The sequence below is a fragment of the Neofelis nebulosa genome, chromosome 4 (assembly GCF_028018385.1).
Source record: "Neofelis nebulosa isolate mNeoNeb1 chromosome 4, mNeoNeb1.pri, whole genome shotgun sequence".
NCBI classification, from domain to species: Eukaryota; Metazoa; Chordata; class Mammalia; order Carnivora; family Felidae; genus Neofelis; species Neofelis nebulosa.
Window position 1 is genome coordinate 89,409,519 of NC_080785.1, and position 23,413 is coordinate 89,432,931.

At 34.7% G+C, this 23,413-nt stretch overlaps 1 protein-coding gene across 4 annotated transcripts in view; it reads right to left on the minus strand.

Moving 5' to 3' along the window:
- ORC5 (origin recognition complex subunit 5) overlaps positions 1–23,413 on the minus strand; it is a 167,206-nt gene that overhangs the window by 131,077 nt on the left and 12,716 nt on the right. For all 4 annotated transcript variants that reach the window (XR_009260548.1, XM_058725348.1, XM_058725347.1 and 1 more), the window contains exons 4-8: positions 21,853–21,927; positions 18,355–18,466; positions 12,954–13,084; positions 5,313–5,361; positions 5,134–5,224 (exon numbers count right to left, since the gene is read on the minus strand). Coding sequence is in view for 3 of the 4 variants with exons in the window: in XM_058725348.1 (XP_058581331.1) it covers positions 5,134–5,224; positions 5,313–5,361; positions 12,954–13,084; positions 18,355–18,466; positions 21,853–21,927 (458 nt within the window). In the remaining variant the exon portion in view is untranslated. The remainder of the gene's footprint in view (positions 1–5,133; positions 5,225–5,312; positions 5,362–12,953; positions 13,085–18,354; positions 18,467–21,852; positions 21,928–23,413) is intronic.

A 23,413-nucleotide genomic window follows, 5' to 3' on the forward strand; every position in this document is an offset into this window, starting at 1 on the left:
AATAACCCAGTGAAGAAATGGGCAGAAAACATGAATAGACACTTCTCTAAAGAAGACATCCGGATGGCCAACAGGCACATGAAAAGATGTTCAACGTCGCTCCTCATCAGGGAAATACAAATCAAAACCACACTCAGATACCACCTCACGCCAGTCAGAGTGGCCAAAATGAAGAAATCAGGAGACTATAGATGCTGGAGAGGATGTGGAGAGACGGGAACCCTCTTGCACTGTTGGTGGGAATGCAAATTGGTGCAGCCGCTCTGGAAAGCAGTGTGGAGGTTCCTCAGAAAATTAAAAATAGACCTACCCTATGACCCAGCAATAGCACTGCTAGGAATTTATCCAAGGGATACAGGAGTACTGATGCATAGGGGCACTTGTACCCCAATGTTTATAGCAGCACTCTCAACAATAGCCAAACTATGGAAAGAGCCTAAATGTCCATCAACTGATGAATGGATAAAGAAATTGTGGTTTATATACACAATGGAATACTACGTGGCAATGAGAAAAAATGAAATATGGCGTTTTGTAGCAGCGTGGATGGAACTGGAGAGTGTGATGCTAAGTGAAATAAGCCATACAGAGAAAGACAGATACCATATGGTTTCACTCTTATGTGGATCCTGAGAAACGTAACAGAAACCCATGGGGGAGGGGAAGGGAAAAAAAAAAAAAAAAAAAAGAGGTTAGAGTGGGAGAGAGCCAAAGCATAAGAGACTGTTAGAAACTGAGAACAAACTGAGGGTTGATGGGGGGTGGGAGGGAGGGCAGGGTGGGTGATGGGTATTGAGGAGGGCACCTTTTGGGATGAGCACTGGGTGTTGTATGGAAACCAATTTGACAGTAAATTTCATATATTAAAAAAAAATAATAATAAATAAATAAATAATAAAATAAATAAATAAATAAATAAATAGACATTGAAATAAATAAATAAATAAATAAATAAAATGTTGATGAAGAATCTGTTAGAGGCAATCCTCTAATGATACTATTTTTAACTTGGTTATAAAAAAGAAATCTCTTTTTACTTACTTGTAAATTATGCTCAACCAAATCTTACTTATATAACAATGCAGTTTGTAGAGTTAAATCATAATCCTTTAAATATGGAATGCTCATGGGATCTCTACCACACGCCAATGAACAGAGTTGTTGTAGCTTCACATTTGCTTATTTTAAGTTAAAACTTAGATGTCTCTAGACCTCATCAGGTTGCAACAAAATTACGAGTCCTTTAATGTCCAAATTCTAAAGACTCCCAAATTCACACCTGCCCCAGATTATCATTAAGTGCAGTTTCTTCCACTCCATCACCCTCTTGCACATTATGTTCCAGCATGCCCAGGGATGCTCATCCATGTCCAACAAATTAGTCCTTGTTATTTTACCTTACCGACCCAGATGTTAGTTTTAATTTTTTTTTTATTTTTTAAAGTTTATTTATTTATTTGCGGGGGGAGGGGGAGGGCAGGAGCAGAGAGAGGGAGAGAGAATCCCAAGCAGGCTCCACGCTGTCAGCACAGAACTGAACGCAGGGTTCGAACTCACAAACTGTGAGATCGTGACCCGAGCTGAATCAAGAGTCAGATGCTTAACCAACTGAGCTACCCAGGTGCCCCAATACTCAGATGTTAATTTCTAATCTCTTTTCCTGATCATAATTTTAAAGCTATCAGAAAGCACCAAAAAATAAATAACATCACCTATCCTTCAGTAAAACTCCCCACGTTTCAGTTAGAATATTAGATGCAACTGTTATACACTATTTCTAACTCCATAACAATCTCTTAAAATAAGTACCATTACAGCAGAAAATTGAGGCCCACAGGTTAAGTTGCCCAAGTATACCCAGCCAGTCAGTAATGGAGCTAAGACCTGATTCCTTGTAGAACGCGTGCAAAGTTCATGCCATCTCCACTGCCCCCTCTGACCTTACTTGCAATTAAAACTATTAAACAGTCTCAAATATTGTTAAAAATATGAAGTGAGAATATGACAAATCAAATTCATTAGGAAACACATTATGGTGCAGTAAAAAGACTGCCCTGGGAGACAGAAGTTTTAGCTGTATGACCTTGAATAAATTATTATACTTCTCACCAAAATATAAGGCAGTTAGATGCAATGATCTGTAAGGACCCTCTCAAACTCTCTAACTCAGCTTTTAAAATGCTAATATAAAAATAAATGCCAGATCAGAACTGAATATCCCACATCTGCAAGCAGAGCTGAAAATTACGGAGATACAGGCATACTTCATTTTATCATGCTTCACTTTACTGTGTTTTGCAGATAGTGCGTTTTTTACAAGTTGAAAGCTTGTGGCAACTCTGCATCAAGCAAGTCTATCAGCACCAATTTTCTAACAGCAACCGCTCACTCCATGTCTCTGTGTCATATTTTGATAGTCCTCATACTATTTCAAATTTGTTCGTCACTATTTGTTATGATCTTTGATGCTACTGCTGTAACTGTTTGGGGGGTTCACAAACTGTGCCCATATAAGATGGGAAACTTAAACGCTCCACTGACTGGCCATTCCCTCATCTCTCCCTCTCCTTGGGCCTTCCTATTCCCTAAGACACAATAATACTGAAATTAGGCCAATTAATAACCCTACAATGGCCTCTGAGTGGTCAAGTGAAAGGAAAAGTCACATCTCTCACTTTAAATCAAAAGCCAGAAATTATTAAGCTCAGTGAGGAAGTCTTGTCAAAAGCCAAGGTAGGCTGAAAAAAGCCAGGCCTCTTGCACAAAACAGCCATGTTTTGAACACAAAGGAAAAGTTCTTAAAGGAAACTGAAACTGCTACTCCAGATAAGAAAGGAAAATAGCCTTATTGCTGTTATAGAGAACGTGTTAGCGGTCTGGGCAGAAGATCAAATCAGCCACAACACTCCCTTCAGCCAAAGCCTAATCCAGAGCAAGGCCCAACTCTCTTCAATTCTATGAAGGCTGAGAGAGGCGAGGAAGCTACAGAAGAAAAGTTTGAAGCTCTTGAAGTGGTTCAAGAGGTTTAAGGAAAGAAGCCGTCTCCATAACATAAAAGTGCAGGGTGAAGCAAAAGGTGCTGATGTAGAAGCTGGAGTAACTCTCCGGAAGATCTAGCTGAGATCATTAATGAAGGTGGCTACACTAAACAACAGATTTTCAGTGCAGGTGAAGCATTCCCCTGGAAGAAGATGCTATCTGGGACTTTCATAGCGAGAGAGCTGACTCTCTGGTTAGGGGCTAATGTAGCTGGCAATGCTCACTGACTATTCCAAAAATCCTAAGGCCCTTAAAAATTATGCTCAATCAACTCTGCCTGTGCTCTGTCAATGGAATAACAAAGCCTGGATAACAGCACATTTATTTACAGCATGGTTTACTGAGTATTTTAAGCCCACTGTTGAGATCTGCTCAGAAAAGATTGCTTTCAACATGTGACTGACTGCTCATTGACAAAATATCAACATGAACAGGAGTTTGGAAGAAGTTGATTCCAACCCTCATGGACGACTTTGAGGGGTTCAATACTTCAGTGGAAGAAATAACTGCAGACGGGGTGGAAATGGCACGAGAACTAGGATGTTAAGTGGAGCCTGAAGGCAGGGCTGCATGGTTGCAATCTCATGATGTAACTTTAACAGATGAGGAGTTGCTTCTGATACATGAGCAGAGAAAGTGGTTTCTTCAGATGGAATCTACTTCTGGTGAAGACACTAGGAAGATTTTTGAAATGACAACAAAGCATTTAGAATTTTACATAAACTTAGTTGATAAGGCAACAACAGGGTTTAAGAGGACTGGCTCCAATTCTGAAAGTTCTACTGTGGGTAAAATGATACCAAACAACAGTCAACAAAATGCAGCAAATTTCACAGCTGTCTTAAGAAACTGCCACACCAATCCCACAGCAACCACCAATCAGCAGCCATCAACCTCAAGACCCTCCCTCCACCAGCAAAAACTTTATTTGCTCTCCTTATTGATCTTGTGAAGAAAACCAGATTTATGTGGCCATCACTGTCCTATGGGAAACTCTAAGTCCTTCCAGTATTACATAAAAATCATTCCAACAAGCATCCAAATTTTTCTATCTTTAAAAGAGCACATCACAAGCTTTTCTATTCTGGGACTTGTGAAAATCCTCATCAAATGTCATTTTTTTAATGTTTTATTTGAGAGACACAGCATTAGCAGGGGAGGGGCAGAGAGAGAGGGAGACACAGAATCTGAAGAAGGCTCCAGGTCCCAAGCTGTCAGTGGAGAGCCCAATACAGGGCTCAAACTCCAAAGTCAGATGCTTATTAACTGAGCCACCAGGTACCCCTCAAATGACTTTTTACTGAAAAGAGGAATAACAGTATGTTTGTAATTTTTCTATTTATTCAGAAATGATTACATTTCTACCTGAATTACAGTTTAATCAGCTAATTAAATGAGCAAAGTTAGTAAAGAAAAGGAGTTACAGACCAAGATATTTTTGAGAGAAAAATGATAGCACTACTGACCAGAAAGTGAGAAAAGTACACAGTGCTGTTGATGTTTTTATACTACTATATTGCTTTGCAACTGAGGCTTAACCTATCACCTAATAAGGCACTTTATTATTCACAAATCATTTTCACACACATAATTTAAATCTTGTAAGGATTGTTAGAGGAGGAAACTGAGGCCTAGAGGGTTTTTAGGAGACTAAGACCACACAAAGGCAGAAAATGGCTGAGATGGAAATCAAAACCCTGTTCCGCCACCTGCACTAAATGTCACCACATCTCCTGTTTCATTACTATGAAAGCCTAATAATAAATATAGACATGTGATTTAATTTATACATTGCTTTAATAATCAAATTTTCATTATACTATTCAAATATCTAACACAAATAAAAAACAAAGCCGAAGTTGATTTTCTTGTAGCTTTCCAGACTTAAAAAAATTACTAATTGTGAGACATATGCCTTGTTTCAAATTGTGTAACATACTGGTTAAAAATTTTTTTCCCCAAAATAAGAAGAAATGATTCAAAAGTCATGAATTTTTTCCTAATTGTGAAGCAGGTAAAGGAAAACACTGTAGTAGACAAAATATCCGAACTAAAGATATAGAAATATTATATACACATTAAATAGAAAATTACCTTGATATTTCCCGGAGATAAACAGTCTGCATGGCTTTCTTCAAATGAGGTTCAATATTTCTCCAGAGTTTGCGAGTATCACGTTCATTTGCTACCCCAAATGGGAGAAAATTACAAAAATTCAGATCTTACACAAATTCTTTCAAAACAAGTATTAATAAGTAAAATTACATAGTTACCTTCTCCTTTAACCACAGGCTCACAATATTTAGGAAAATTAAGTACTGCCTGTAAATAAAGGGGAAAAAAGAAAAAAGGCACTTATCCACCACAAATAGGAATTACCTTCCAAGTATAATTTTTATTAGAATTTAGGCTATTTTACTTCAATATAAGCACTCAAGTAAAATGTTTTATAGCTTATTATAATAATAAAACAGCAAATATCAAAAATGATAGTAAAACAACATGTAAAATACTCCTTAATTGGCTAAACACTGCCTAATGTATTAACCTCAAGATATAAAGTAATATAGCAAAGCATAATTTGTAATTTTAGCACATTAATTATGCCACAAAGGACCCAATAAAATACCATGAGCCCAAAGAATTAACCTGTTATTTTCCAAGGTTTGAACATTCTGACACATCAAACATCATCTCGTTCAGTACAATTCAAAATTATGTGATTGGCAACACTACCTGAGACTATTATAAATTCAAATTCTTGGCACCATGCCAGGTATACTAGATCACAATCGCTAAGAATGACATCCAGGAATCCACGTTTTAACAATCACTCCAGGAATGCTATGTATTCCGAAGTTTGGAAAGCACTAATTAATCATTATTACTTAACAGTTTTCCATGAATCAACACTGGAATTCTACTGAGAGGTAGTTCAAGCAAACTGCTAAAAAAACATGCTGTTGCCATTTATTAATATTAATTTGATCACAAATATTTCATATTAAAATGATTCAGTAATGAAGCCTGGAGAAAGATATACATAAATGCATTAACTATACAACCTCAAATTCAGAAGATAATAGAGAGCTAAGAACTGATCCTTGAAACAGTTTTTCCTATTTTACTCCACAAAGTGCAAATGTTTAGTGCAGAAAAATCTTCCAAATTCTGTTAATATGAAGCCAATAGAGAGGCCAACTCACTTAACTTAGTTCCAGGTTTTCAGATCTAAACACTGCTTAATAACACTGATAGGTCATAATGTTAGTAGTAACTGGTAAACAATTTGGCTGCTTTTTTTTATTGGCCAAAACATTAAAATATAGACTTAATCATTTACAAATGGTGGTAAAAAGGTAATAAAGATAATTTTAGGAGACTATTTTCCAGTTTTACATTAGTAAGTCAGTACTTTCCCCATGTCATTCCATAAGAACTTATTGAATATATAAAACTATATGATTATAATGGTACAATTTAACTGTCCAAATACAATCTCTATATTTAAGTCTACAAATCCTAGTCCACACTAACATGGAGTTTCACAAACAAAATCATCTGTTCAAATACAAAATACTTTTTACAACTTTCACTATTAACATTCAAATGTGCTCTCCAATGTTATACCCATTTCTCCTATATTAATCCTCAAATATAAGTAATTACAGGTCTCAGTATTATTTAGATCAATATCTACCTTCACGTCCACTGGTATTTTAAACTGCCCTCCCAACCACCCAGAGAAACGGAAATAAAAAGGCTGCTAATAAAATCACAGAAATTATTCCAAAGCCCAAACAGAAATAATTTTTAGATGATTTTTTGATATAATAAATTTTTACTCCCACTGAACATTCCCATTTTTATCTCCCCATTATTCCTTAACTTTTAAGCATATATTTTACTCTTAACTGGTTGCATTAATGAAAAGGGTGGGGGATAATTTTATTAAGAAATGACAGTGTGCTCAGCAAATATTTATGCTCATAATTGTGACAGGAGAAACAAAATTATCAAGAGTTAGTTATGGCCACCTGTTATCTCACTTACTCCTGACAACTGCACATTTATAATATCCACTTGTCAACCCAGAAAGCAAAATATAATCTGCCTACAGGCACACACAGACTCCACTGCCTGAATTTATGATCATGGATTTGTGAGATGTTCTGGTAACTTACTTCTAAACCAATAAAGGCACAATGTTATCAAAGCCTGATTCAGGTGAAACCGAGAGACTATTTCCCTTATATTGCAGAAAAAAACTTGCATTACTTTAAGAGGCAAAATAATCTATTATGCATAATGACTAGGTTGCCATAAGACAGAGATAGGCAATTTAGAAAACTTCAAACTCTCCCTCAGTGAGATTTTCAGCAAAATTCCATTACTGCATTTGAAATTACTTGTTAGAAAATGATCTGATACATGTATATTGTAGTAAAAAAAATTCTAAGACAGCCCCTCAAGACTGCCAGCCCCTCATACACACACACACACACACACACACACACACACACACACACACACACACCTTCTTTCAGTTATTCAATCAAATGCTATCTTAGGTACTGCTGTGAAAGAATTTTGTAGATGCAATTAAAGTCCCAAAGACTGTACTATTTATGGGAGAGTTAAAATAAAGAGATAATCAGATGAGTCTGACCTAGTCACACAAGCTCTTCAAAAACGGAAAGTGGTCTCTAGCCAGTCACAGAAGTCAGAGATTGGGTGTCTAAGAGTCAACACACCCTTGCGAGCTGGTGGATGGAAAGGCATGTGGTAAAGAATACAGGTGCTCTCTAGGAAGTCTGAGACATTATCAGTGATGAAATAACATGAAATCCTGTAATACCTCATAGGATGTAATGTGAACGAAACATCATTTCTGTGATATTCCTGTCAGATGCATAACCTGAATCTGATCATAAGCAAACATTAGACAAATCCAAACTGAAGGTGATTCTACAAAACTGTTCTATAATCTTCAAAGGTCTCAAGGCCATGAAAGTCAAAGACTAAAGAACTGTTCCAGATGAATGTTCAAGAAATTTAACAATTTCTTGTTAATTAAATGCAATATATGATTCTGAACTGGATTCTTTTGCTCTGAAGCACATTATTGTGACAACTGTCAAATCCTCACTAGTGTCTAAGGATTGGGTTGTAGCAATGAGTCCATTTTCTCATTTTGATAGTTGTACTGTACTTACGTGGAAGAATGTCTTTCTAGGATATGCACACTAAAGTATTTGAGGTGATGGGCATCAGGTCACAAACTTAATCTCAGATGATTGGGAAAAAGGAGGAAAAGCTCTTTTTACTGTACTTGTAATTTTTCTGTAAATTAGAAATCGCTCTTAAATAAATTTTGAAACTATCCAATATTTTCATTATCTTGTAAATAGTCTAATAAAATAATGAGAGCAAGCTATTAACATGCCAGTGCCACTGAATATGGTTTTGATATAAAAATAATTCTCAATTATTCAAGGCCAAAAATAAAGGTACCCTATAAAGGTCCAACTGGGAAAATTAGCTAAATACCACTTCTTGCAGTCTAGAGACGATTACGGGACTACTCAAAATATTCCAGTTTCATTTAACATGGATGAATATCTCAAAATGTTGAGCAAATGTAGACAGATTAAAAAAGAATGCATACTGTATGTTTCCATTTAGATGAAGTTCCACAACAGGCAAAACTAACCTTTAATGTTAGAAGCAAAGATAGTGATTATCTCTGGGGAAGGAAGAAGAGGTGAGATTGGGAGGAAGCATGAAGTGGGCTCCTTGGATGTTGGTAGTTTTCTACTTTTTGACTTGGTTTTATTTACACATGTGTTTTCATTTTGTGATAATTCACTGAGATACATAGGTATGGTTTCTGTGCTTTTCTATACCTATGTTACACTTTCATCAAAAAGTTGAGAAAATACAAAAGAAAAACAAACCTAACTAGGTTAGTTCTCCTAATTAAAGACTCTGCCTCCCCCTTCAGTATTTTTAACCAAAGAATAGCTCTTCTCTATGTCGAAGACATCCTCATTCATAAATCAATCAGTATAAAAATATAAAAAAATGGTGAAGGGCACCCACTACCCCTGCCATTTGTCAAACCAAATCTTGCAATCAGTGGAATGATAGCTGTTCTGCCAGATCATCCCTCAAACTTCCTATTTCTTCAATATATGACTTTAACATACGACACAAACCTACAGCAGTTATAGCGGTCTCCATTCCCAAGCTATGATATATGTTCTTGGACATAGTTAAGATCACAGCATATTTTTAAGTCCATGAGTCTTTGGTCATCAGAGGAAGGAAGAGAACTAAGTTTAACTACTCCCCCTTCAGCTATCAGGCATTGTACATGTGCTTCCCACCCTTTTTTTTTTACCTCACAAAATTACTTTGAGGCAGGTATTGTACCTACTGAACAGAAGAAAAAACTCAAGGTCAAAAAGGTTAAGTAACTTGCCCAAGAACATACAGCTGGTAAATGACAAACTTGTGTCTCTTCATCTGTAAAATGAGGATTCATGATAATGCCTTACTTCACAGGGTTGCTGTTGAGAACTGAGTCAACATTGGAAAAAGGCTTAGAACAGTACCCAGCACACAATAACTACTCAATAAAATTGGCTATTATCTAAGAGGTAGTTGTAATATAGTGATTATGAGCATATACTCTGGAGCCAGACCCCATGATTCTTATTTGCAAAATTTTATAATCTAATTCATTTTAGATCTCAGGGATCATTTTTCCCTAGCATACACTCATATCGTAAATAAGCGAAAATAACTAATATATAGGAAAAACACATTCGTGTGTACTGTGTATGAGTCAACTGAGGGCAAAGGGGACAGATCTGCAACCATTTCAGAATTGTGACAATGTCTTCCTCATTAAAAAAAAAAAGTGTTTGAAAAATACATGAAAGAATTTGAGATTCGAGAGAGTCATGACTGAAGCAGAAGTTACGTTAGGCTGGTCAGCTGCATGTGAGACAGTGGAGTTATGTGCAAGGCAGAAGACTGCCTGTACTCAGAGCAGGGTCTCCACACCAGCTCCCTCCACTGGCCTGCTGCCCAGTACCCACCTCTTCCCACTCTCCAAATATCCATGGGACCCCTGCTCAAAACTAAGATCAAACCATCTATTCCCTAGGAATTGCTGGGCCCTGGCTACATGAAAACCAGCTGTGTTAAAATTTCACTAAAATAATTCACAAAAGGTAAATGATCCTCCCAGAAATTATTTGTATTTTATTTTTATAGTTTATTTACTTTGAGAGAGAGAATGAGTTGGGGAGGGACAGAGAGAGAGAGGGAGATAAAATCTCAAGCAGGCCCTGCACTGCCAGCATAGAGCCCAACACGGGGCTCGAACCCACAAACCTTGAGATTATGACTTGAGCTGAAATGAAGAATCAGATGGTCAACCAAAAGAGCCACCTGGGATCCCCCCTATTTGTATTTTAAAAGAAGAATATTTGTTCAAATGGCTTAGTGTTACCAATAATATCATTTAACATTTTTATAAGCACTTTGATAGAAAGTATTTCATTTCATACTCACAAAACTCATCTGAGGCATGTATTCTTGGTCTGTTCCCTCCCCCCCGCCCCCGCCAACTTTAGAAATGAGGAAACTGAAATACATAAAATTACATACATAACATACTGATAAGCAGCAGAGCTAAGGTATTTCAATATAACTTCTCTGCTCATTCCATCAAATATACTTCAGTTATCTGGCATCTCTTCTTAGCCACTGTCACTAGTCAACACCACAAGCCACAGGGCCAAACAACACAAAACAACAACAAAAACAGCATCAGAAACTTGGAATTGCACTCTAAAAGATTACTAAGCTCTACCTAAGCAATTAACTTTTCTGAGTCATCTCTAAGAATACTGATGTTTAGGAAGAAAAAAGTTTAAAATACAATAAACTTGATGTGTGACAGATTTGTTTTAAAGAGATCATGCAAGAAAATTTTAGAAAATGAACCATTCTGTGTTTGGCATTTATATATAAGTATAATAATACTTATAAGTATAATAATAAGTATAAAAATAACTTCCTCAATTGATCCTTTTAAAAATTCTAATTACTATTTTTAGGAATATCATTAAGGATTGTCAGAGAAGACAAACCTAAATGAATATTCTTGTGCTACCTCCAGACCTAGCCTCCAGAAAAATAATACTTAAAGAAATAATTTCTAAGGCAAATTCAAAAGCATATACATAGAAAAGATGCCTGAAAAGAATTTTTGCAGGTGATTTATTAAACTTTCAATAAATATGCCATTTACAAAGTTTGAAACAAATAGAGTATCCACTTGAAGGAAAATGTATCTTTATTATGCTATGTTCTACATAAGGAGGAAAATAAGAACACTGCTATTTTTTTCTCCAGTGCTTACAGATTATTTCTTGTATTTACTAGTATTACTAGTGGTAGTAAAAGCTTAAACCATACTTCAAGCTTACGAACATGATAGAAGAGTAACAACAACAACAAAAACAACTTTATAATCTCACCCCTAAATATTTCTTAGTGAAACCTAAGGACAATATAAAATACCATATTCAAATATATATATTTTCTTACATTTTATTTTTGCAGAAATAGTTCCTTAACTAATCCTTCTTCTTACACTTCATGATCTACTTTAAATGGCTGCTGGCACAGATTCGCACAGGATTCAAGGACATCTAGGTTGTGGTGACCACAGGTTACCAGGCAAGATGGCAGGCAGAGGAGTATTTCTTCCTAACTACATGTCATGCAAGGACCTTGTACTGACCCTCCCTCCTTTCTGTAAGCCCCTCTGTTGTCATTTCCTTTTGGGCACTAGGGATGCAAGACATTCAATTGCTGGAGAGATGTCAGTGATGAGCTTGAACCTAGAAAAGTTTGCCTTTTGTTTTTTCCCTACTCAGAAGACGCTTGAAATCTACATCTAAATCAGAAGCCTAAAATCTAAAACTCAGAAAAACATACTATATGTGAACACAATTTTACACAGTCACCTTCTTCTACATTGTCTTGAACACACATTCAAACATACACTTAATCCCTCTAAGTGATTCTTTTCAGAGCAAAGAGAAAAAGAAAATACGCTAAAACTTACAGAATCTGTTCCTTTCAAAGTAACTGTGTTTCAGCCTTAGATATAATACTACTTTCTCTAAATGTAGACAAAATCTTAGTATTAATGGAAGGTTTCTAAAAGAGAAACCGGATATTCTTGCCTCTTCCCCTTCCAGACACATCCAGACAATTAAAAAGTAGAAAAATCAAAGAAAAATTAAAGTACATATGATCACTTTCCAACTTGCCTGTAAAATATAAACAGTTTTTCTACTCTTTTAAGTGTCTTAAGTACTCTTATGTAAATATTAAAAGTAACCTTTTATATAAATATTACTAACTCAAGGTCAGTGCCTCATGAAAGACCTATAATTAAGGCTCCTATTCTCAAGCTGATCTAGATGCCAGACCACTATCACTACACACACAAAACCTAAAAGAAATGTGTTACAAAAAAAGTAAAAGATATTACATTTCTTATTCAGCTTTTACACCTCCTTTCTATTTCTCATTTTGATTTTAATGAAGTTCTACATTTTCTGTAATTAGAAAAAGAGAAGGAAGGAAACAAAAAATACTCCTAAGGAAGAATAAGAAGACATAACTAAAGATGAATGAAGGTTTTCTGATCACATTGCAGTTTGTACTAAGGCACAGGCTTCCACCTACTTATGTGAGCCTCAAAAGGCCAAATCCAAATTTCCAGAATAAATTTTCAGCTTCTAGCCTACCTCAAACCATTTCTGCATGGAAAAATTATTAAAAGATAGTCTTTTTTTTTTTTTTTAAGTAACATGTTCACTCACCAGATGTCTGAGCTCCTTCAAATCTCGGCAGACGGTATAGAAAACTCCAAGAAGAATATTAATGTAGGCAGCATAGAAATCAGCTGAATACTCTGGAGGATGATCATGCGACAAGATCTTTTGAAGGTTCCCTGTTCAAAAGACACAAATGAAAAAAAAAAAAACAAAAAAACAAAAAACAAAAAACAAAACAAAAAAAAAACGTTGAAAAAAAAAAAGACACAAATGAACTTAAGGATTAACCCAGAACTCCAGTTGTATCTTCTAGAATTTTATTACAAAGGTATAAAACAATAAATATACAGGCCGGGCAATTATTAAGGAGTAAGAAAACTTATGAGATTAGGAAAGTAACACAACTTTTCAAACTGAAGTAAAAGAATTAAGAATCTACTGTTCTTTAAAAATTACAAAATGTTGCTTAAAACAAATATTAAACAATGACATCCAAGAAAATCTCAAGAACCTTTGCGAGCAAAATCAATATCAAATGTGAAAAATAATACATATTATATTTTTCTGCCTATTAAGTAAATCAACTAGAAAAAAACAAGGGGTACTGCATAAATGACCACCAAACTGGAAAATGCTCTTCATTTTTTAAAAAATAAAAAGAATTCCTGTATTTTTATGAAAATTATCTTGTCATTCCTTTTATAAATCGTGTTTTCTTCCTAAAACTTTGGTATCTCTATTTTTCTTCTCTTATATCTTAAACGCTTTATACAATATCACACGTTTAGAGTCCTAAACTTTATTTTATCCTGCTGGAAATACCATATTGTAGAAGCACAATTAAAATTAAAGAGAAACAGGGGCGCTTGGGTGGCTCAGTCAGTTGAGCATCTGACTTTGGCTCAGGTCATGATCTCGTGGTTCATGAGTTCGAGCGCGGCGTCGGGCTCTGTGCTGACAGCTCGGAGCCTGGAGCCTGCTTCAGATTCTGTGTCTCCCTCTCTCTCTGCCCCTTCCCTGCTCATGCTCTGTCTCTATCTCTCAAAAATAAATAAACATTTAAAAAAAAATTTTTAATTAAAGAGAAACAACCACCCACTATTCAAAATTTCCCAGGTATAAGTACCTGGGAATCAATTAGTCATTCATTCCTATTGCAATTCTGACTCCCTGGTGCAATGGTCTCTTTAGACTCCTCAGTTAGGAGTTCTTTGTGACTAGTACTTTAAATCTAGTTCCACAGGTTCAGGATTTTTGCAATACTTACAAGTAAAGGGAAACGTAGATATAGCTATATTAAGGGGGTCCTTTTTAGATAAGGCTGACAAAAAAACAAAAACAAAAACAAGAAAAAAACACAGCAGCACATTTGAAAGCCCAGTTACATACTTGGAATATTACCCTGAAAGGATTCTGTACAGGCGAGTGTTACTACATGCATTTTTATATCACAACCACTGAAAAATACACAAAATCCAAAGCTTGACTTTGGAGTCTATGTATTTTTACATTCTAATAGGACTTTTTAAATTTAATGTTACTAAGCTTTTTAAAACTATGCATGGGAAAATAGTTGATGATACAAGGACAATCTCTAAAAGGTGCCTTAAGACTCGGAGCTAAAATTATCTGTATGTATAAGATGCCAAATAACTGGATAGATAGAAAAAAGGAGAAGAGAGGGAAAGAGAAAAGGGATGGATGGTAAGACAGATGAATATACACAGGCAAAACGATGGTCTACAGATGCATAGATGAGGAAATCTAGAAAACAGTTCTCCAGCTCAGACTGCATTCCTAAGCTCCTCCGGACCATCTCTATCCAGATCCTCCTTACCGGTGACCCTGAGTACCTCACATGAAAGTTGATTAGATGTTACCACTGGCCCAATCCTGACAAAAGTCTTAATAAGAATGAGAGATCTCACTGTGTTGCTATAAAAGCAGACCAGTTGCTTAGACTACAGGCAAAATTGCAGAGTACAAGTCTATGTTATGGAAGCTCTAATTGCCTGGGAGTATTCAAACTTATGGAAAAATCCCATCTCTAATGGAAAGCTGAAAACAGGGCACAAACAGGTAGTAAATAAAGGGAAGCAGAAACCACTTGATTGGTCTTCTGTTGTCTTAAAATTTCACTATCAAAGTATAATTTAACGCACAAAGAACAACCATGTCTAACTTGAAGAGGGACTTCAGCTTCTAGTCATGAAAAAGAGGCCAGAAATACTCTCCTGCAATAAAGAACTAAAAACTGGACAAAATATAGAAAAACACTATTTTCAGACATCAAACAATACGCAAAAAAGGCTGTGATACCTGAGAAAAAGGAAACAAATGAGCCATCACCAGGCCAGGCTTTCCAACAAGAGGTAACTGTAGAACTATAGTACAGAAAAGTTCCAAAAGGAGCCATTAATCCCAACGAATTGAGAAATCAAAGATCAGAGTAGAGGGACCTAAGGTAGCTAGAATTTGCTAAGTAGAGTACGAGAAAGAGTTATGGAGAGAAAGAGCTCCAGAAATCTCCACAGTGGCTCCCTTTCACTCCTGTCTGAATACAAATCTGTACATGTACAGAGTAAAACCCCATAGGCCAAGCAAAAACAACTTCCAGGGTAAAACAATTAGTGGAGAGGTGTCAGTCAATTATCAGAGCTCACAGAGAACTATAAATCATTCATACTGCCACCAGTCAGAATGAAGAAACTATGCTAAATACATGTGGTTTTCAGTAAAAATCCCAGAAGGGCTATGTCATAGAAGTAAAGCTAAAATTACCATTGGAATAAAGGTTACTCTAGAGCATCTCTTCAAAAAAGCTTAAAAATAACCTTAAAACAGTCAGATATATCTTCAAGAAACTTAAGTGCTTCCTAGAAAAGTACCCAACACACAACAACAAAAAACACAATATCTATTGTTCAATCAAAAATTACTATATACACAATTAATACCCAGAATAGGTAAAAATTAGTCAATAGAAACCTAAAATAAAAGAGGTTATGGAATCAGTGAACAAGGATGTAAAACAACTATTATAAACATGCTCATCATCTCAAAAATACAAAGGAAAACAAAAGCATGAGATCTGTAATGAAAAATTCCACTGGATGGGATTAACAGCAGATTAGACACTTGTAGAAAAAAAGTTAGTGAACTTAAAGACACAGAGAAAAAAAATCCCAGATAAAACACAAAGAAGATAGATTTAAAATTTAAATAAGTAAAAGGACTCGGTGAGACAATATCAAGGGGTCTAATACACATGTAATGCAGTCTCAGGAAAAGGCAAGGAAAGTGGGTGGGGGGAACAAAGATAAAATACTCGAAGAAATAAGGGCTGAAATTTTTCCAAAGGTGATGAAACTATACACTCATATATCCAAGAAGCTCAACACATCTCAAGCAGGATAAACAAAAGATTTTTTATCTCTTTCAAGTCCAAATAATAATTTAATATGAGGTTTATAATAAATGTATAAGTAAAACATAAGACAACAACTGCACAAAGGTTGTTAAGAATGGGAAACTATAAATCACTGAGATTTTCAGATTGTTTATTGGAGCATAACTTATCCTGAATGAATGATACAGTAACCAAACCAAACATCTAATGAAAGTGAATTATAATCCACCAGAGGGGGAAAAAAAATGCTCTACCAAAAGATGAGTAGTTTGTATGTGGCAGAGATCAGAAAACAAGAATTCCAAACTGGGCCCCTAATCATCACTGCTGAGAGGAGAGGGCATCTTGAACTTCAAACACCATTCTTACAGATGGCATGTGTATCAAGTTATGATTGGATGACATTAGTCACTAAGATTATTCCTTTGTTCCTGCTCCATGCTTACTCTAACTATAATTTGGCTTATCAATTAATGTTTCCTTTTTGAATGACTTTTTGTGTGATTATGGGGTTTTGCTTTTTAAAAAAGTCTTGGTATGTAGAAGGCTCTCAATTAAATAATCAGATTATACATGGCCCCATTATTATATACTTTTCAAAAACCTATTAGCCTATGCTCTCTGAAATTGGCACAATCACTTTAATTAAGTACGTCCTCAAATTCTCTTCATCAATGAGGCTTCATATCTTTACTTTCTAAAATTTTAAATAAAATTCTACAATTCATTATACCATACTTTAATACTTCACTAAGATGTAGAAAACCAGCTTTTTTAAAAATTACTTTTCTTAAATTCTAAATAATTTTTCAGTACAGGGTGCCTGGGTGGCTCAATCGGTTAAGCATCCGACTTCAGCTCAGGTCATGATCTTGCAGTCCATGAGTTTGAGCCCCACATCGGGCTCTGTGCTGACAGCTCAGCCTGGAGCCTACTTCAGATTCTGTGTCTCCCTCTCTGCCCCTACCCCACTCACTGTCTCTCTCAAAAAAATGAATAAATGTTAAAAAAAAATTTTTTTTAATCTGTAAGTAATTTTTCAGTACTTAAACCTAACATGGGTCATGAAAAAATTCAACTTTGAACAGTGATGACACAGGTACAAAGAATTTTTTTACTGAAATCCTTTGATTTATTCCTTTTCTTCCTACCCTTTTCTCCCTATTTTGCAATTTTCATGGAAGAGAAACTACTGAAAATAAGGGCTCCATTTATTTTGGGTTCCTTTTTTCTATCTCAGTTAATTAGCTAAGGCAAGGTGTTATTTGATTGCTGTTCTTGTGAAAACAGAAAAAAATGTGTTTATCTTAACAATGAATGTTTACAGCTGATTAGTTCAGAGGCTAGTGTTAATGAGGCCAAGGTCAAGAAATGCTATTTTTTCATAGCCTGCTAATCACTTTATGCTTCACATTTGTAAACTTTGAGTCAGAAGTATCCTGTTTGTATAGTGACAACACAATACTAATCTATAGAACTATTCAGCAATACAAAAAGCCACCGTGTTCTTCCAAAGACAAAAATAATCAAGATCTATGAAATTTAAGATTAAATACAAGCCACAAAGAAATAAACACAAGGCCTAGTAGTTGGTACTGTAAGAGAAACAGTAATGAAAAATGAGATTTACCAAGGCAAAAGATACACTCCACATAATACTTAACCCAAGTACATGGTAAATAAAGATTTCATACAATTTAAATGTGCTTTGCCAACCTAGTCTGATACTTACTTGCATGGAAGTTACAATCTCAATATATACATCTTACTATACTGACTAAAAAATGTGAAAATACACCATTAACACAAATATGTGAGAAATACTCATTCAAAACATTTCAACAACTATACAAGAATAACCCTTCACAGTTTCAAACTAAAACCTCTGTAAGTACAGTTACATTTTTGAGACTGGCAGCAAATCGGAACAGATTAAGACATCAAAGTATTCCCATTTGAATATGCTAGCTTAATCTTTCAAACAACAAAAAGTATTTTAGTGAATATCATTTGTCAAAACAAAGTTTTAAAATTTACCTATGCTATAATCAGGGAAATACAAGACAAATGGCTCAAAGCACCCAGTATTTGGACGAAACTTTTCCCAAACAATTTCACTGAGAAAGAGAACAGTCACATTTCTGTCAGTCTGTAAAAGAAAGAAAAATAAAAGTAACTTTGCATTTAAAAATCTTAATCAGAGCAGCAATTCCATTTGAATTTTTCTTTCAAATAAATCCAGCAAAGTTACAATATATGACAAATTATTTGCATATTAATAGGTGTTATTTCAAAAACCTAATCAAGGAGTTCATCCACTTGCAAATTTTCAAACATAATCACTTAGAATTTCCATAAAACTTTTAGGTTAATGGACATTTCGGTTACTCATGAACGCTAGGGACAGTCACACAAGGGTTTATTTCATAGAAATGAAGAAACACATTTCCTTAATAATTAAGATCTTTTTATGTGAATTTTCAAAGAAATCATTAGTTTCAATCAATAAATAAAAACAATGTACAACTTAATATCTCTCATTAAAATAGCTACAGCAACCCAGAGAGAAAATAAGAGTTGAAGAAAAACAGATATGCAATCCCATATAACCATAATATTAGGAAATTTTTAAGTATTTTTAAAGGTTATTTTCATAAAAAATTATTGAGCAAAACATGAATAGACATTAAGAACATTAAGTACACACATAAAACACTGATGTTAGGTAAACAGTAATCTTTTGAAGTGTATTTAGAATGTATTACCAGTATACAAAAACAAGCAATAAGAATACAAGCGCAACATGTATGCTGTCCTCCAGAGTGGCCACAAATGCCCTATGGATGCTAGTTAGAATTAATCTGCAGACAGACTTCTGCATTTCAGTACAAATTTTAATTTTTTTCCTTATTCTTTTTGACATTTTCCAAGGTGACAAAGCAGGCATGATAGCTGTTTTGTTCTGTAACTATTCTTAGGATCCAATCACATAAATTATACTATACTCTGATGGTGATTTACTATTTATTGATTCCTAACTTACATGTAATCTTACATTCCAATTTCCATTACTTAGAAAAACATTCTTTTGGCTAACAAAGAAAGCTGAGTTCAATAAATTCATAATTCTACAAAAATCTAGCATCTTTATGAAAAAGAGAAAAAGATTTCTACTTTCAAATGTTGTCTTATAAACTTTTTAATTTTTAAGAATCCTTGAATTTATTTCTATAGGGATAAAAAGGGATGCTCTAAATACAATCTTGAATACAAGGCATTAAGTTGTTGTGCTTTCAAAAATGATTATCAAATCAAATCAAATAATAAAAAATGATTATCTAAAAGCATCTGAGGGGCGCCTGGGTGGCTTGGTCGGTTGGGCATCCGACTTTAGCTCAGGTCATGATCTCACAGCTTGTGGGTTTGAGCCCCACGTTGGGCTCTGTGCTGACAGCTCAGAGCCTGGAGCCTGCTTCAGATGCTGTGTCTCCCTCTCTCTCTGCCCCTCCCCTGCTCGTGCTCTGTCTCTCTCTCTCAAAAATAAATAAACATTAAAAAAAATTTTTAAAATAAATAAGTAAAAATAAAAGCATTTGATAAAATCAGTTCAATTAATAGAAAGGCCTAAAAAATAGAAGATATTTATCCATCTGAAAGGATTTTAAGCTGGTAATGTTCTCAAATGTTAAAGTACCTTCATATCATAACTTAATTGTACTCATATATATTAATAGAAAACATGAAATGCCTTTACTATATTTCTCCTAAATTAAATACATTTTTTCAAATCAACCATGTTTCCAGAAATGTCAAAATAATACTTCTGTTTTATGGTAGAATTGAGATTACTTGAATCTTTTAATTTTCTTCAGTTTCCATAATTACAACTAAAAAAAGGCAGGGGGGTTGGGGGGGAAGGCCTAACTCCGATGAAGGGACGCACCATGACCATGACTGGGCATGAGGGGGAAACTGAGATAAGCTACGGTTTAAGAGCAAGAGGACAGCAAGAATATAGTTGGAAACCAGACAGGGAACCCCAGGACAACAGGGACAGTGGATGAGGTCATACAAATAATCCACAAGCAACACAACAAAACAATAAAAAGAAGTGAAGGAGGAGGCATCTACTCAAAGAAGATGAGTTACTGGTCTCAGTAGTAAAATGCCAAGAGTTAATCAAACTAGCAAAAGCTAGACTGTGGCAAGAAATTTCCAGGATAGGTTACCAAGAGCTACACTTAACTCTCCTCCTGTCCTCTAACATCTCACCCCTGCTATTACTATTACTAAAAGTGAATTTTAGGGGTGCCTAGGTGGCTCAGTTGGTTAAGCAACCAACTTCAGCTCAGGTCATGATCTCATGGTTTGTGAATTCAAGCCCCACATCAGGCTCTCTGTTGTCAGCACAGAGCCCGCTTGGAATCCTCTGCCTCCCTATTCTGTCTCTCCCCTGCTTACACTCTCTCTCTCTCTCTCAAATATAAACACTACAAAAAAATAAATAAAAATAAAAGTGAATTTTAGGAATCGACCTTAGGCACATAATGATTTCAATGGCACTTGGAAAGCCTCTCTGAACTTCTGACAGTTTCTCAAATTTCAGTAATGTGTTCAGTAAATGTTCAACTTTTCAAAGTCGGAAATGGTGTAAACATGGTCTCTCCAAATATTAACTTTCATTATAATGTTACTTAATACTTAAATACAGACATAAAACTGGTAGGTATAAACTATTTATGCTCAAAGCACTTACAGGATTATAAAACAAAAATAAATTTGTAAGTTAAATACAAAACTACAAAATCAATAAAATTTAAATTAACAGTGATTGAATATGATTAATAATAGTATTTTGATCAAACTAAATCTTACCCTCATAATTCTGGTACAAATGGGAAACAGCCACAGTTGAGTTTAGTATTCCTATACCAACTGATGTTGGTGAACAATGAATTCTCTCTCCAATTTTCTTTATTCAAACTACTGTAAAATCCTGGTTTTACCATATTATTATTATGTTTTGACCTGACACATATGCATATTAAGCCCATCCCTATTCTTTTCTTGTTAGCTCATAACAATTACAGTAGTATTAATACTATTCAGTACCAACACAATTATAAATTCAAATACAAAGCTGGTTCTGACACTGGCCAAGAGAGAGAACTCCGAATGACCCAAAACAGACCTACCTCTAGATTACTGATTCTCTAGATTACTGAAAAATTTAAAATTCTTACAGAAAGTTTAAAGTATAGGCTCCCACCATCTACTCCAGCAAACACCTAAAACCTTATAAAAGAGTAGGATTAGTCACTTCACAATTAGAAATGAAAAGCTAAAATAAAGAATAAATGTTACCAAGTCAAAAAGTGCTTTTACTTTGGAAAAATGTTCAACAACACTCACAGTAAAGAAACACAAGTTAAAATTAAGATTCATTTCTCACCTGTCAGATTGGCAAAAGGAAAATATTTGACAAGACAATCAATTGATTAGGTCATAGGGCGAAAAGACCCATGCATTACTTACCAATTCTTGTAACCTAAGAAACCCAGGCAAAAGATTTGCTTCCATATCTCTTAGATATTCTGCTTTGTCTAGAACCTTATAAAAAAAATGCAGTGTCAAAATCGATTTACAAAGCCCTCTATAAAACATTTATATAATATACTCCACAATTCACAATTTTCTATGTTAAGAAGAAAAATTATAACCTATGAATTAATTTTCAACTGGTATTTACATTTGTAGAAGACATTTCAAATTAGCAAATTAAAAAAGACTACTTACATCGTATTTTAACCCAAGTTTCTAAATAGAAAATGAATCACAGCCACATTAAAAGTTTCTTTTATAGGTATATTACCAATGCTCTAAGGATATCTCACTAGGTGTACAAGACATAGAACTAGAAGCATTTTTTATTCCATTTGATAAAAGTTAAATTTTTGTTCAGTTATGATAATACTATTGGGATTATATTATTTTAAAAGGTACTTATCTTCCAGAAACACACAGTACACATATTATATGTAGCTCTAGCACATATTCATGGGTGATATATGATATATAGAGATAGAATGTTTATATTCATTTATAGATAACATAATATGATGCAGGAAACAATGATGGGATAAAGACACAAGTGTGACCACATGTTAATAATAACTGAAGCTGGGTGATGGGTTCACTAGAATATATTACACTATTCTCTATATATGTTTGAAATTTTGATAAAACATGTTAAAAAAAAAAAAAAAAACTTACTTCAAGAAGTCATCCATTAGTCCATAAAAAAAGATCAAGGTCTTCAAAGCATTGTCTAAAATATTTAATCTATTTAATCTAACCTTTGTTTTTACTTTTTGTTATGTTTTACTTTTTGTTTTTTCTATCCACCTCCACTTTTCTCTTCTACCATCTTGCTGGATTATGTTAAAGCAAACCTCAGACATACTATTCCATCCATAAATATGTCATATGTAGATCTAAGAGGTGAAGGCTTTTTTTTAAAAAAACATAACCTCAGTATCATTATCATGCCTAAAAAATTAACAATATTCTGTAACGTCATGTAATAACCAGTATTCAAATTTCCCGATTTGTCCCACAAATGCCTCCTTAGAGTTCACTTATTTGATTCAGGATCCAAAAAGGTTCATATATTGAATATTCTCATATTTGGTTTGTCTTCTGGTCAATTTTAAATTATAACATTTCCCCTGACCCTTTCTTTTTTTGCTGTTATATATTCATTGAAGTAAACAGGTCATCTGTTGGGTAGAATTTTCCATATTCTGAATTGGCTGACTGCATCTCTATAGTGTCATTTAACATGTTCCTATATCCCCTGTATTTCCTGTACAATAGTCAACAAATCTAGGGGTCTGATAAGATTCAGGTTCAACTTTCGGGCAAGAATACTTCACAAATAGTGCTCTATATTTCTTATTGAATCACATCAGCAGGTACACAACACGTGACTATCTCTCTTGTGATGTTAAGATTGATTGAGTTTCAGGTATTGTCAGCCTGATCCATCCATTATAAAGTTCCCTAGCAGCCTTTCACCAAATGATTTCAATTGATG